The sequence below is a fragment of the Loxodonta africana genome, chromosome 10, assembly GCF_030014295.1.
Source record: "Loxodonta africana isolate mLoxAfr1 chromosome 10, mLoxAfr1.hap2, whole genome shotgun sequence".
Taxonomy (NCBI): domain Eukaryota; kingdom Metazoa; phylum Chordata; class Mammalia; order Proboscidea; family Elephantidae; genus Loxodonta; species Loxodonta africana.
Window position 1 is genome coordinate 46,612,168 of NC_087351.1, and position 14,844 is coordinate 46,627,011.

Consider the following 14,844-nt stretch of genomic DNA (forward strand, 5'->3'; position numbering starts at 1 on the left):
TTTAATATCATCAGTCAATCAGTGATTATACAGTAATACGTATCAGTTTGAAAAAAAAAAAAAACTCAAGGAAAAGGCCCAATATTCTTGCTTCAACTACGTGCAAGGAGGATAAGTTTTACATACCAGCAAACCAGCAGGACCAATGTTGGGAGAAGTTTGATCTCTGTGAGGGTAGTCATTCAGTGAAGACAAAAAAGAAGGATGCAGAGGATGGAGGTAGCAGTAGAATAAACCCAAGGTTCTCTGTTATCCAACCCCTAACCAGACCACAAAAGAATCATGATCAGGGCCACTGGAAAATCACGGATTCCTCGATATTAATGTGCTCTGCTAATTTCCAGTTTCAGTCTTATAAACTATAAGCATATATCTGTCTGCTATCAGATCACTGCTGGCACCCGTAGCTGACAGAATTCTTAAAATATCTGTCACCTTAGACTTTGACAAAGAAGATCTACTTTGCTAATTTATCTTTTCAAGAAAGTCTAGCATTCTGAAGAAGAGTCTAGTAGCAGTGTGAATATGCACTTGAAACTGAAACTAAGTGGAAGAGGAGAAAAGGAAATGCATGAAGTGGAAAAATGACCAGAAAAAGAAAGATGGAGATGATGCAAACGCAAGGAAAATTATTTCCTTGTACAATTCTCAAGATACAGAAAAACAATATACAGCAAATCCGAAATTACTTCAAATCTTTAATAAAAGGGAGATTCTGTATTTTCAGCAAATACTCTAAAAATGAAATCGAAATTATCTCAATTTTTTTTCATGGATGTAATACACTTCTAGTACATATAAAACTATGTTAATGAAATGTTAATGAAAAACATTTTTAACTATTCTCTAGTCACTTTGTTTCTATTTTTTTCCCATATGGCCAGAAGCCAGAAGCAAAGAAAAAAGGAGGGGGAGATTTACACACGCACACACATACACGCAGACATGCACACAGGCATGTGCACACACTTCTTTTTTAAGAAAACAGAATATATGCAAAGAGTTCCTCAGTGCACACTTCCACAAGGAACAGAAGTTTTAGTAGTATGCACATAGTGAACAAAGAGAAGCTGGTTGGTAATGACTAAGGCCTTGTAAATAAAGAACAAATAAACTTACATTCTGCTTTTAAAAGTCATGTTTCCCTTTCTACAACTTTTTGTAAACTCTTGAATCGTCTTGTTCTCAAATTTCAGAGTCTATTTAAATATTAATATAAAGAAATTTTACAATGCAGACAATTATCCTATAATTTTCCTGTAGGCCCTGATCATGATCATTAACATGGTTGTGTGGCTTAAACCTGCATCTTCCCAAAAGGGTCATTACAATGAAATGATTAAAAGGATGTGATTATCAGAGGGCACACACATACCGAAATAAAAAAAAGGCATTAAACAAGCACAATTAAAGCAACAACAAATGACATACGCTTCAAGTTCCTGTTTCATCTTTGTGAATTCTTCCTTTGTCATTGACCCTTCTCCTTCTCCGAGCTTCTGTAGTTTTTCTCTTGAAGCATCAAAATCAGGTCTTGGTGGTGCCGGCGGGATCTGTAACAGAGCCAGATCATTATTACTTCCTTTCTTGTAGCAGCTGTACTACTGCCATCATAAAAGACTATGCCTGGAACAGCTAAAGGTATCTGGATCAACTGGACACCAGAAATATCCAATATCATCCTAGAGAATTTAACTAATCCTAAAAATTATTAAGATCCTTGAGGTCCTTTACACCAATTAACAAACACGGCACTACTTTCTGGTATTACAACAATAATTCCCAATCTTCAATCTGTGTGACAACCTAGAGTACTCAAATGCGTACGTGTACTAAGCTCTGATTACAGACTGAATGAGTGTGTCTACCATGTATGTGCACCATTTTTTAACAGTATGTGTTATGATTAAATACAGATGTATTTTTAAAATTCAATGAATTCATAGTAGCTTTATGCTTTGTGCATTTTTTAAAATTAATGAATACTTAATTCATTAATTTAAATTAATGAATAGCCAATTAATGAATATCAGCAAGGGGTGCTGAAAAGGGTCCTGCATTGGAGGAGTGTACCAGAAGAAAGACCTGCCTTAAAAAGAAGAGAACAAGACACAGATTAATGACTAACCTCATTAGTCACTGTACGAGAATAAGTAAGCACTTAAATAAAAATGTAAGATCTAGAAGACATGTATCATTCAAGGAAAGGATGTAAGAAAAAGATTTATCTTAGGAGGAAGGGCCTACAAGTAAGGCTTGTTAAGGGGAAAACGATGGAAAGTAAAGAGGAAGGAAAAAAGGTAAGTAGGGGAAAAGTCAAAATAAGAATGATTACAAGGAAAGGGTTGTAATAAAGAAAGGAATAGGGAAGAAACCATCAGTATAGTTCAGCATACATTTACTGAGTACCTACTATGTGCCAGGCACAACTCCGAGCACTGTGAATACAAAGATAAATAAGATATGGTCTTAGTCTGAAGAGCATTTAGTCTACCGAGGGAGAAGGTAGTAAAAAAGTGGCATCAGACAGGAAGGTGGAAAAAGAACCAGAAGAAAAGAATATACTGCCAGTGGTACACCAAAATCTGAGCTGTAGAAAGAAAAAGAAACAAATGACAGAAAAAGAGTGGCTACACGGATGAAGACGGAATCAGGTCAGGATGATTTCAAGGAAATCAAATGAAACCAAGTTTCAGGAATTCAAGTGTGGTCAACAGCTGAGGCAGGACAGCCATCTATCTACAATATCTGGTGCATGCTTAGATTAGACAATCTCTAAGTAGGCTTCCAACTCTAAATATCTGCCCACCTATGGGTTCAAAACCAGTATGGTTCCTAATTTTCCCTTAATTCCTAGGACAAGCCCATTTCAATTCTGAGAATTTAAGTTTAAATAAGGGAGCATAACATATCCCCATATTCCCAAACAACACAACTCAGGATAAAAGGTGGTAGCCAACAATGATTTGCAATTGGCAGTTAAATAAAATTACATCAGTTCACTAAAAACGCTAAACAAGATTTCAATACATAATAAAGTATCTAAAAAGCATCTAGAAAGTGGAATTAAAATGGAACTTCGATACTTACAATGTAACCCGCATAGTCTTCATTTTCAACGAAGGAATCGTGAAGCCAGATAAATTCCTCATGTTGTCGAACAACAGAAAACTCATTTTGTTTAAAATTTGGCAATGAACTCTGCAAACATAAAAGATTCTCTTGAATAAAAATCAAAATTACACTAAAGCTTTAATAAACATTTTATACTTTTATTTTTAAAAATTAGTCTTTATATGAAAGAATACAATTGTCTTTAAATTCTATTACGCAAACCCTGAAAAAAAAAATTATCTTGAGATCTTTGGGAAAACAAGTGACAGGCCCTTATTATACTGTACTGCTACCATTGTTTTAAATTATCCTAATAATATCAAACTCGAGTATCTGAGCAAAGGAAACTAGATGTGCAACCTAAAAATCTACCTGAGAACTGAAATCTAAAAAGAAGAATCTGTGAAACAGTAATTGGATCAATTGAACGAGGACAACAAAACTGAAAATTATAAGAATGGTAAAAAATACTAATAAAAATATGGAGAAAATTAAATTTGCCTTATGTCTAGGTTCTATGATTAATTCTTAAAATGTTTATCTTTAAAAAGTACATTTTTCCAATACTTTTTTTGTTAAAAATAACAGTGAACTATAAACTAAAATATAGTCTGTTTCTAATTATGTTCAAAACCAAAGTTCAAGTCAATAAACGTTAGCACAATAAATGGCAAAAATAATCCAAAACACAAAATCACATTTACCTTTGTGTGAACAGTGAATTTTACTTTATCCCTCTCACTAAGAGCATCAGAAATGTCCACCTGCAGGGCAGCATCACTTTGAAGATCTACATTTATTGCTTTAAGCTAGAAAAAGAAAACCCAGTAATACCTTAATGAAAATTCCCTCTGTACTTTTATATAATTTCATTCTTCTCCCAGGCAATATAAAAAACAAAACAAAACAAAAAGAATCTTAGATCTAAAAAACGACTTATGTTCTTTTAATCTACACACATATTTTGTGTGCTTTAGGTAAGGCTATTAAGATGATTCTACATCATTCAATATTGATATTCTATATTAATCAATATTAAGATAATCTACATCATTCAATTATATTTGCTTTGTATGAGTCATTTAGCTAACCATGATTCATTATAGTTTAAACCAAAAAGTAAATTATTTTCTAAGAAGGTAGTTAACTACAATTCAAGTGTTCTAAAACTAAGGAGCATGTCTACCTTTAAGAACAAGAAAAAAAGGAATATTAGCAAGTAATTTGAACTCTATTGCTTATTTTAAATCAGAAATACAAAATAAAATTATTAAATATCACTGAACATATTACATATATGTAAAGTTCTAGTAACAATGTTAACATATAGTAAATACTCAACAAATAACTCCTATGATATGATTTAATTTCACATTTTACTCTATAAACTACAATGTATTTTAAGAATTGAATATATACTCTATTTGGTGCTTCCATTTACTTATCTACGAGAAGACTTTTTCCACTTATAATTTTTATCATAACTGTACTTCTAATCCTTAAATTTCATCCTTTCTTCTTCCCCTCTAAACAATAAATCTCTTAACATGTTTGGGTAATTTGGAGACTTACAGCTGGCTGCAAGGATATAAAATATTGAAAGTCTAATTACCTAGACAGTTTCAAATACCCTAGCTGAAAACCCAAGATTTAGGAATCTCATCTAGTTAAGTCTTTCAGTTACAATGTAAGTTAAAAAATGCTGGAGGCAAAATTATTTACATTCTATGTGAGGGTTAATTTCATGCATCGAATTGGCTAGGCTATGGTGCCCAGTTGTCTGGCCAAACACTGATCTAGTTGCTGTTGTAATATGTAAGGTGTGATTAAATCAGCTGGCCTCAAGTTAAGCAAATTGATTACATTCCATGGTGTGGGAGGATCTCAAACAATCAGCTGAAGACCTTAACAGCAAAATGCAATGTTTCCTAGGGTGTGTGTTCAGCCTTCAGACTATTAAAAGACATTTCTGGAACTCAAGTCTGCAGCAGTTTGCAGCCTGTAGAGCCTGACCTATGCATTTGGACTTGCTAGCCCCCCCAGTCACAAGAGCCAATTCCTTGAAGTAAATTGATCTGTCAATCTCTATATATAGATACATCACGGGTTCTGCTTCTCTAGAGAACCCTAAGACATGCTATGATCTCAAATATATTTTTTAAAACGCATACCAAAAAAAGCTCATAGAAAAGACATTAAAATATGAACAGCAGTGGATTTTCTTTTTCATACATTCCTGTATTATCCCAATTTTCCACGATATGCATGTATTACTTTTATAAATAGGGAACAAGCAGAAAGCTTACTTTTTAAACAAAAATCTTTTATTTATTCAAAGATTAATTTTTGTGAAGTTTCTCACTAAATGGAATTGTCAAACAGTAGTAGTAACAAAAAAAGAGCAATTTATATTCACTCCATCTTTGCATGATTGGGTCTATATAAAGTTTTAGAAATGAACATCATTACATAAAATTCAAGATTCACAGAAGAAAGCAATCAGCTTGAATTGCTGTGATACTATTTATGATGGCCTTTAGTAAAAGTTTTGATAACTTTAATAAAGTTTATATTAATTTTAATCAGTAATATTTTAAAAATTCATACTACAAATTTAAACATAAAAACATTTAAAACTAAATTATGTTTAAAGAAATTGTTATTGTACTCAATGCTGTAAAACCAAAAAAAAAAAAAAAAAAAACCCAAACCCGTTGCCACTGAGTCGATTCCACCTCATAGTGACCCTACAGGACAGAGCAGAACTGCCCCTTACAGCGCCTGGTGGATTCGAATTGCCGACCTCCTGGTTAGCAGCCATAGCTCTTAACCACTATACCACCAGAGTTTCCACTAAATGCTGCAGGTAGCCAATTATCTGATAAAAGAAATGAAATTCAAAGCCCTGAGTTAGCTTTTGTTTTTCATTTTCAATTCATCTTGTTGCCTCTGCAATGTTGGAAACTTATCAACTATCTTGTTATCGGACATTTCGAATTTACCACAATAGTAAAAGATCAACCATCCCACTATTTTGCCCAGTATCGGCCCCGCAGGCAGTTTGTCCAGGGGCTGGAGGGAGGAGCTGGGCATTCCCTAGGGTTTTTAACCTCAGTCTTAAACTCACTGTGTGCCTGATGCTCTAGCTCCTCCCTGCGCACCCCATTCTCTGTCCCAGCTTGCCTCACACACAGCCACCTGCTGGTGGGCACCAGGAGCGGGTGGTGGACAGTGCTCACCTCTATAGAGCTGTCCCTGGCCAAGGCCACCCCGCTTCAGAGCAGGCGCACCTTGGAGCCTGTACTGGGATGCAAGGAGGCTGAGGAAGCCCGGCCAGCAGCTTGCCGCATGGATTCAGATTCTGATGAGCAGAGCCGGGACGGGCCCATAACCACCACAGGTACAGAGCGGCCACCGCCATCCAGCAGCTGGGGCGGAAAATCGCTAGTGTTTCACTTAAGGCTGGTCTTTGGAATCTAACCATGTTGATAAGTGAGGAGTGGGTTTTTCCCCCCTACCTTGCTTCTATTAAGTTGGTGTAGTGGTTAAGCGGTATGGTTGCTAACCAAAAAGGTCAACAGTTCAATTCCACCAGCCGCTCTTCAGAAACCCTTTGCAGGCAGTTCTACTCTGTCCTATGGGGTTGCTATGAATCAGAATTGATTGGATGGCAATGGGTTTGGCTATTAAGTCTTATCAGGTCTTCTACTGTCTTTCCTACCCCTTCTAGAACCGGTTATGTCAATTCTAGTTTGAGAAATGTGTCTTTTTTTTTTTCTCTTAACTCACATTCAGGCCACCTTTAAGATGTTTATTGCAGTAGGTTGAATCATGACCAGAAGATAGCCACATCCTAATCCCTGATCTCCAGAATTGAGAGAGAATAAATTTCTGTTGTTTCAAGCTGCCAAGTTTACAAAAGCCACAGGAAATTAATACATTTATCATATAGATTTTAGACATGATTATTTCTTCATTCTTTATGTTTTCATTGCCTAGTCTAGCACTTCCCAAGCACAACTGAAAAGAAGCAATCTGGTTGCCTGTTAAAATCTCCAAAACACCACCTTCACTTGAATAGACATTTCTGCAAAGATACACAAATGGCCAGTAAGAACACGAAAGGATGCTTAGGGTCATCAGGGAAATGCAAATGAAAACTACAGAGAGATACCACCTCACACCCACTAACCAAACCAATTCATAAGCAAAAAAAGAAAAACCCACTACCATCGAGTCAATTCCGACTCCTAGCGACCCTATAGGGCAGAGTAGAACTGCCCCGTAGAGTTTCCAAGGAGTGCCTGGCGGATTCAAACTGCTCACCTCTAATGCAGCGACCCTATATATATGACAGAGAATAGATTCATTGCGACCCTACAGGACAGAGTAGAACTGCCCCGTAGTGCTTTCAAGGAGTGCCTGGTGGATTCGAACTAGATTAGGCAAATGCATAGAGACAAAGGTATATTAGTGGTTACCAGGGGCTGGGGAGAGGAAGGAATGGGAATTATTGCTGAAGGGCTGCTGAGTTTCTGTTTGGGGTGACATAAATAAAACTTTTGGAAACTGATAGTGGTGACTGGTAGCACAACATGGCAAACATATTTAATGCAACTGAACTGTACACTTAAAAATGGTTTAGATGGCACACTTTTTATTAGATATACTTTGTCATAATCCAAAAAAATAAAAGAAAATCAAAAACAAAACCACAAAAAACAAAGAGAATCTTCAAGAAGGGCCTTAAAATCTGCTTTCGGGAACACGAGCCTGGATTTTCAAAGTTTTCCTTGCCTTTACTTCCTATCAAAATGTCATCTCAACTGCTAGTAGTTTCTTTTTAAGAATTACATAAACTGTTTTTGCTAGATTCCATATCTATATGTTCATGTTTTCAGAATTTTTTTTTAACCACTGCTCTACCGGTTTGGAAACATACCTTTCAATAATTTCTACATTGTGTATTTTTTAATTTATTCCTCCAATTAAAATTACTTCAAATTATTAAAATATTTCTTTTCCTTCCATTTCCTTATTCATATACCAAACACACCCCCCCCCTTTTGACAGTACAATACTTGGCTTTTTATTGTTACTTTTATGGATATAAAATATCCCTAGATTAAACTTGAGGAATGGAGTTTTTAAGGGTTGAAATGACACATGCAGACTATCACCCTGAGATAATCTTTGAACCTTAAATCTTGAGAAAACTGGTTTCCTGAAAGTCATCTTTAAGTCAAACAATAGTTCAGCTTAATTAGTAAAGAATGTCTGCCTTGGGCATAGCGCTGTTTTAAAGAATTATCTGCGTGCTCTCAGAAACTCCAAAGGTCAGACAAGAAAATACGTTTAAGGTCAATCATCTGAATTGTTCAAGAAAATGTTGCATGTCAATAAGTTATTATATAAACACTACTCTAGACCTATTTTCACAGCAATATATAATCACTAGTAATAAACTGGCGTATAAGAATCTGTGAAAGATTTTCCTTCTTTGGAACATTTTTGACTCTCTAGTTGGAAATGTTGCCCCAATCTGCAAATCATATAATAAACGCTCATCAATTTCTATTATTGGCCTAATATTATTTTTGTATTAACACTTAACACTTTCAGTCTTGTATTCCATCTTAAGGCATAATTTTCGTACAATAAAACATAGTTTTATCATATATACACTCCTACAACAACCAGCACCTATGAGTCGGAATCAACTCAACGGCAACAGGTTTTTGGTTTGGTATAACCACCACCACGGAGCCTTGGTTGTTCAGTAGTTAACAGCTTGGCTGCTAATCAAAAGATTGGCAGTTTGAATCCACCAGTTGCTCCTCGGAAACCCTATGGGGCAGTTCTACTCTGTTCTGTAGGGTCACTATGAGTCAGAATTGACTTGATGGCAACAGCTTTTTGTTTTTTGGTTTATAACCACTACCATAGGAGCCCTGGTGGCACAGAGGTTAAGTGCTCGTCTCCTGACTGAAACGTCAGCAGTTCGAACCTACGAGCTGCTCCAAGGGTGAAAGATGTGGCAGTCTACTTCCATTAAAGATTATAGCCTTGGAAACCCTATGAGGCAGTTCTACCCTGTCCTAGAGTCGCTCAGACTAGGAATCGACTCGGCAGTGGGTTTAGCTTTGTTTTTTTAAATACCCGCCAGCATAATCAAGATACGGAACATTTCCATCATCCCCAGAAAGTCCCCTCTGCTCCTTTAACACGCCTCTATTTCTTTAGTTTCTAACTCTCCTGTAAATCCTCTTGTTTGCTTTATTAAAGCATGTTATTCATTCATATACTGCCTTAACAACTAGTAATTCAATCTACCATATCTTTCTTCATTCTTTTAACACCTGAGTTCCAGAATTCATCTCTGGAACATATGTATTAATTACAAATGAGGTCACAGCAAAATGCCAATGGCACAATTTTGATTTATTTGTCATAATAAGTTCAAAAAATCAGCTAAAGTGTTCATTCTGATATTGCATTTTCCTATAGTCAGTTCCTACACACGTTACACCCCACATAATTCTTTCCCATTTCCTGAGCCTATGGAAAAAATGGGCATAAGGGATTATCCGTTTGACAATAAGATCTGCCTCACGCGCAAGATTTTTAAAAGTCCTGCTTCTAATAACTAAAATACATAATGAAATAACTTTCTACATCAGTACAGAATGCTGAAAGTTGCTATGCTATCATATCTCATCATTTCTAGATGCATATTTTTTCACATTTTAATGTATTTGAGATAGGGATGTCTTTCAATTGATAGCAAATTATAGTATAACTGGCAACATTTTTCTTTCTTAGTGGTAAGTTAAAAAAAGCTTTCAGTCAAGGTCATTAGGGAAATGCAAATCAAAACAAGAGAGATACCGCCTCACGCCCACCAGGATGGATATTATCAGAATACGGGAAACTAACAAGTGCTAATGTGAAGGTAGAGAAATTGGAACCCTAATGAATTGTTGTTGGCAATGTAAAATGGTCTCACAAAACCTTCTTATAATAATGACTTAATTTCCAAATCCAGTGATACTTTTCAGTTTTCTTGACTCACTGCAGAGCCCCGATGACAAAGTGGTTAAGAGCTCGGCTGCTAACCAAAAGGTCAGCGGTTTGAATCGACCAGCCGCTCCTTGGAAACCTCACGGGGTAGTTCTGCTCTGTCCTACAGGGTACCCATGTGTCGGAGTAGACTCGCCAACAGGTTTGTTTTGGACTCATTGCAGTATTTTGCTTTGACAATCATTCTAACCACTCCCTCCTTAAAACTCTCTTCTCTCATTCCCATCTCAGTCTTGTCAATTAGTCCTCTTTTACTCCTTGGTCCTTAAATGCTGGTTTCCCCGGGTACTATCTAGTCTTGGCAATCTCAGCCACTCTTGATTAATAATTCCTAAATTTGTATCTCCAACTCAGACCTGCTCCAAGTTTACAAGCAGATTTCAAACTACCAACTAGACATATCCACCTGAATTTACTGTATTTACTCATTAAACAATTAAGTGAGCAGCTTCAATGTGCCAAGCACTGTCCTAGATGCCAGAGTCAGAGCAGTGAAGAGACACAATCCTCACCCTTACACATCTTACTTTCTAGTTTTTTGGAGGGTGGGGCCTTACAGATCTTACATTCTGGTTTGGGGGGTTCAGTTAGATGCCTCATACCCAAATAGGTACTTTAAACGTATCTGAAACCAAACTCATTATCTTATCCTCTAAACCTGCTCCTCCCTCCTATCTTCTTCCTGTTTTCCTCCCCTTTGCCCAGCCCGTGTGCTACAGTGAAATCTGGGAGTGGGAAGGCCAGGGGGCTGCCTTGTTTTTCCAGATCTCGCAAGTTTTCCACCTTTGACACGGTGCAGTCTCACCACCTTTTTTATTACTCATTTTAGTGGAAAATATTTGGGTTTTTCTTCTCTGACAGGTTTCTTCTGGCTTTTGCAGGTTTTACTGTATTTGGTCACTATCCATACCTGTTGCCGTCAAGTCAATTCCAACTCAGTAACCCTCCAGGACACAGCAGAACTTCCCCACAGGGTTTGCAAGGCTGTAATCTTTAGAGAAGCAGACTGCCACATCTTTCCCCTGCAGAGCGGCTGGTGGGTTCAAACCGTCGACCTTTCAGTTAGCAGCAAGCACTTTATCACTGTGCCACCAGGGCTCCTTATTTGGTTACTAAGCTTGGTCAATGCTATCTTCCAAATATCTCTGCTATGCCCCCTTCCTTCATTCCTACTTCCAGTACCTTGGTTCCAGCCTCATCATTTCTCATCTGGACTGTTGCAATAGGTTTTTAACTGGTTTTTCAGCTTCCTGAAATGCTATTTTCATCCTTACCAGCTTAAAATCCCTCAGGGCTGCCCACTGCCTGGTGTCTTTATCATTATGCACTTTACACTCTATTTGTACTACTCATACCTACCTTTGCAATCTCAGCTCCCAGTAAGAACACGTGCTCCAAGCAAATTACCTACACATGCTATATCCTCTCTGCAGGCAAACCCTCCCTTCTTCCCTGAGAGCCTACAAAACTTCTGATCAATGTTTAAGGCCTAGTTCATTGAGGTGGTAACATTGTGGTACAGAGCCCAGAACCTAAAGCCAGCCTGTCTGTTCAAATCTAGCTAGTGCTGGCTGTATGACCTTGGGCAAATTATTAAATCTCTCTGAAGCTGTTTTCCTTTCCAAAGTTCTAACAGTATCAGCAGCTACCTCACAGGGATGTGAGAATTGAGAATATGGAAAATCCCTGGCGCAAAGTAAATGCTACCTAAGTGTGTAGCTGTTGTTATTTCTTCATAAATCTTCTTTCCCTCAAAGTTAAACACTCCCTCCTCTGTACTCCCAGGGCATTTATCACAAGGGACTGTAACTCTGTCTCCCTCACTACATGATGAGGGCCTCAGGGCAGGGACTTTGTCTTATTCACAGCCAACAAAATGTATGTCACATTTTTATCTGGAATAACTATCAATAAATGTGGCACGTGTTCAAGCTAATGCTATGTAGATACATTGGAAAATGCAAACATCTGGAACAAGTCTTGAATGATAAGTCACATTTCAAGTGAAAGAAAAGGTGAGAGAAAAAAGCATTCCACAATGTTGAAACAGTGTGCACAAAGCAGACATCACTAAGAAGTAGAGGTGCTTGGGTAATGACAAGTAGACGAGAGTATGTCTGAGAGTTTGAGGGAGAATATACTGAGAAATGAAGCCAGCTGGAAAATGTGTTATGCTGAATGCTAGCCTAAGGAATCTGGACCTTATTCCGAAAAGAATGGCGTCCAAATAAGTCCTTTTGACTAGTGGTGCTAGTAGCACTATGCTATATGATTCGATCACTTTAGTTAGGTAACTAGGTGTGATGTCATGACTGGATTGGAGAGCAGAAAGACTGAAGATACAGAGACCCGTGACTAGTATTAGCTATAATCTGGGAAAAGAAGTAACAGGATCTTAACTGGGGCTATGCAAGTGAAAGATGAGGTAATTATGATCAACATTTCAGAGGTGAAATTAACTGGCTTCAGTGGCTTTTTTGATGTGGAGAAGAAGGATATGATTCAGAGGTATCTTGCCTTGGGCAACTGGAAAATGATGCCGTTAATTAAGATAAGGAACACAGAAGGAAGAACAAAGCTAGGAGTCCAGGAGAGGTACACAAAAACTCCACCTAAAGTAATTTTTAGAAACAATAAACATATTACATAGAATTCAAATCAAAAGCTAAAACAGAATTATGCCATCGCTCTGGTATGTAATGCTCTTGGTTCAACAAGCACATCAGACAAAATGTGTCCGGCTCAAAGGACACATTTGTTTACTAAATAATATATTACTGTCCTTCATTGGGGGGAGGGGATCCTACTATGCGCAGGTATGGCTGAAGAGATTTTAAAAAGTGGCCAATATTTTCAACATTGTATGTTCTTAAAGCCTTTTTTAGTTTCTCGCAAAATATTTTCTAAAGGCTCTAAGTGAAACCAACTCTGATTCTGTTCTGATCCAAGTATTGTGATGCGAATTTAATGCCATTAAAATTTTTATTTAAAAATACTAATTTTGCTTACTTGCTGCTTTGTACAAAATGCCTGTATTATTATTTTTGAATCCATGATGTCCTCACTGCAATTCATATCAAATATGTGCCTTTCCTCTATCAAAACTCTTTCTTAAAAGACTGAACAAGAGGATCTAAACTAAAAGTACAATGCCTAGAAGTTCTAATTATGTTAATCTATTTCTATCAAGACAAACACAATAAGGAAATTTAAACAGTCCAGATATTCCTGAAACCGGGAAATAGGATAATGTTGTGCAACAGAATCTTCTTGACTGCCTGTTTAAGAAGTAGACTATCTGTCTTCTCCCCATCCCAAGAGATTCTGATTTAGTAGGGTGTAGGACCCAGAAACATGCACTTTTCATGCATGTTGTTTTGTTTTTGTTTTACAAACACCCCAGGTAATTCTGATGCAAGCGTTTCAAGGCAACACTTAGAGAAACACATTCACTGTCTCGGATGCCTGAGAAACATAGTTCAAAGTGCAGCTCTCCCACTCACAGGCTATGTGACCTCAGACTACTTACTTATTAGCTTTTCTGAGGTTCAGATTTCTCATCTGTAAAAGGAGGCTACTAAAAGCTTCACTGGGATGATGACAGAAGATACAACGAAACAATGCTTATACAGTGCTGAGCACCATGCCTGGCTATAATTATTATTATGATTCACCCTATCCCACTGGACAAAAATAAGGAAGAACTGGACATATGTACATAGTCACAATATTCTAAAAGTTTTCTCAGTCATGGTAATTGTTTTTTCCAATGTTTACATTAAAAGTTTCATCTACAAGATTCTACAAGAACTTCCTGGTCAGGCATGCTGTTTGTCTTCCTCTCCATTTAAGTTTGTAACATATGAAAAAAGTTTCTGGACACATTACTGAAGTCCCTCTGATTCTATCCAAGGAAATCTTACCAAAGGCATCAAGACATGAACACACATCTTCATGAGAAAGGCTTGCTCTATTTTTCACATCATCAACATAAATATGCAAAAACTTACTACTTTTACTGCACATTAGTCAGATTTTACAAGAAAACAAATCATGTTGGCATTTCCTGGTAGACCACAAAAATACGACAAATTTATTTAAGTAAGGAGGCCATTCGTCTTATCTTTAGAAAAATCACTGTTAATTGTGCAGACCCTATGCATCTTTCTTACCATCTGAAAGTCCTATAAAGGTCATCAGTTAATACTAACAACCTCATCTCTTATCATACATCTCTTATTAAAAACAACATAATATCCAGAAAATTTTACCGCCTACAAAAAAAAAGGCACAAGTGCCTCACAGTATCTAAGACAGGCTAGTGAAAGCAAAATGGAAACTTAAAGTGCACGCTGTTAAATGTGAAGGAAATCATGGTACCCTGCTGAGCCGCAATTATCATATATCAATATTTTTCAAGTGCTCACTTGTACAAGGCACTACACAGATTACTACCCTTCAGCCAAGGCAATGGGGGGAGGGGGAAGGTAGGAGGGAGAAATCGGAGCCCTGAAGGCCCCTTCTGAAGTAAAATGCAACTCGCCTCAAAACGCCAAGGGAATCCTGCAAAAGATGTATTTTTCGTACGGGGACTACAAACATTTTGCAAAATCTCGTAGGATACTGAACAAGAGTTAAGATTCGGCGACT

The 14,844-nt window shown here is 37.2% G+C and overlaps 1 protein-coding gene across 2 annotated transcripts in view; it reads right to left on the reverse strand.

Moving 5' to 3' along the window:
- SNX6 (sorting nexin 6) overlaps positions 1-14,844 on the reverse strand; it is a 62,234-nt gene that overhangs the window by 46,638 nt on the left and 752 nt on the right. For both annotated transcript variants that reach the window (XM_064292387.1, XM_064292386.1), the window contains exons 3-5: positions 3,819-3,923; positions 3,091-3,201; positions 1,432-1,553 (exon numbers count right to left, since the gene is read on the reverse strand). In XM_064292387.1, coding sequence (XP_064148457.1) covers positions 1,432-1,553; positions 3,091-3,201; positions 3,819-3,923 — 338 coding nt within the window. The remainder of the gene's footprint in view (positions 1-1,431; positions 1,554-3,090; positions 3,202-3,818; positions 3,924-14,844) is intronic.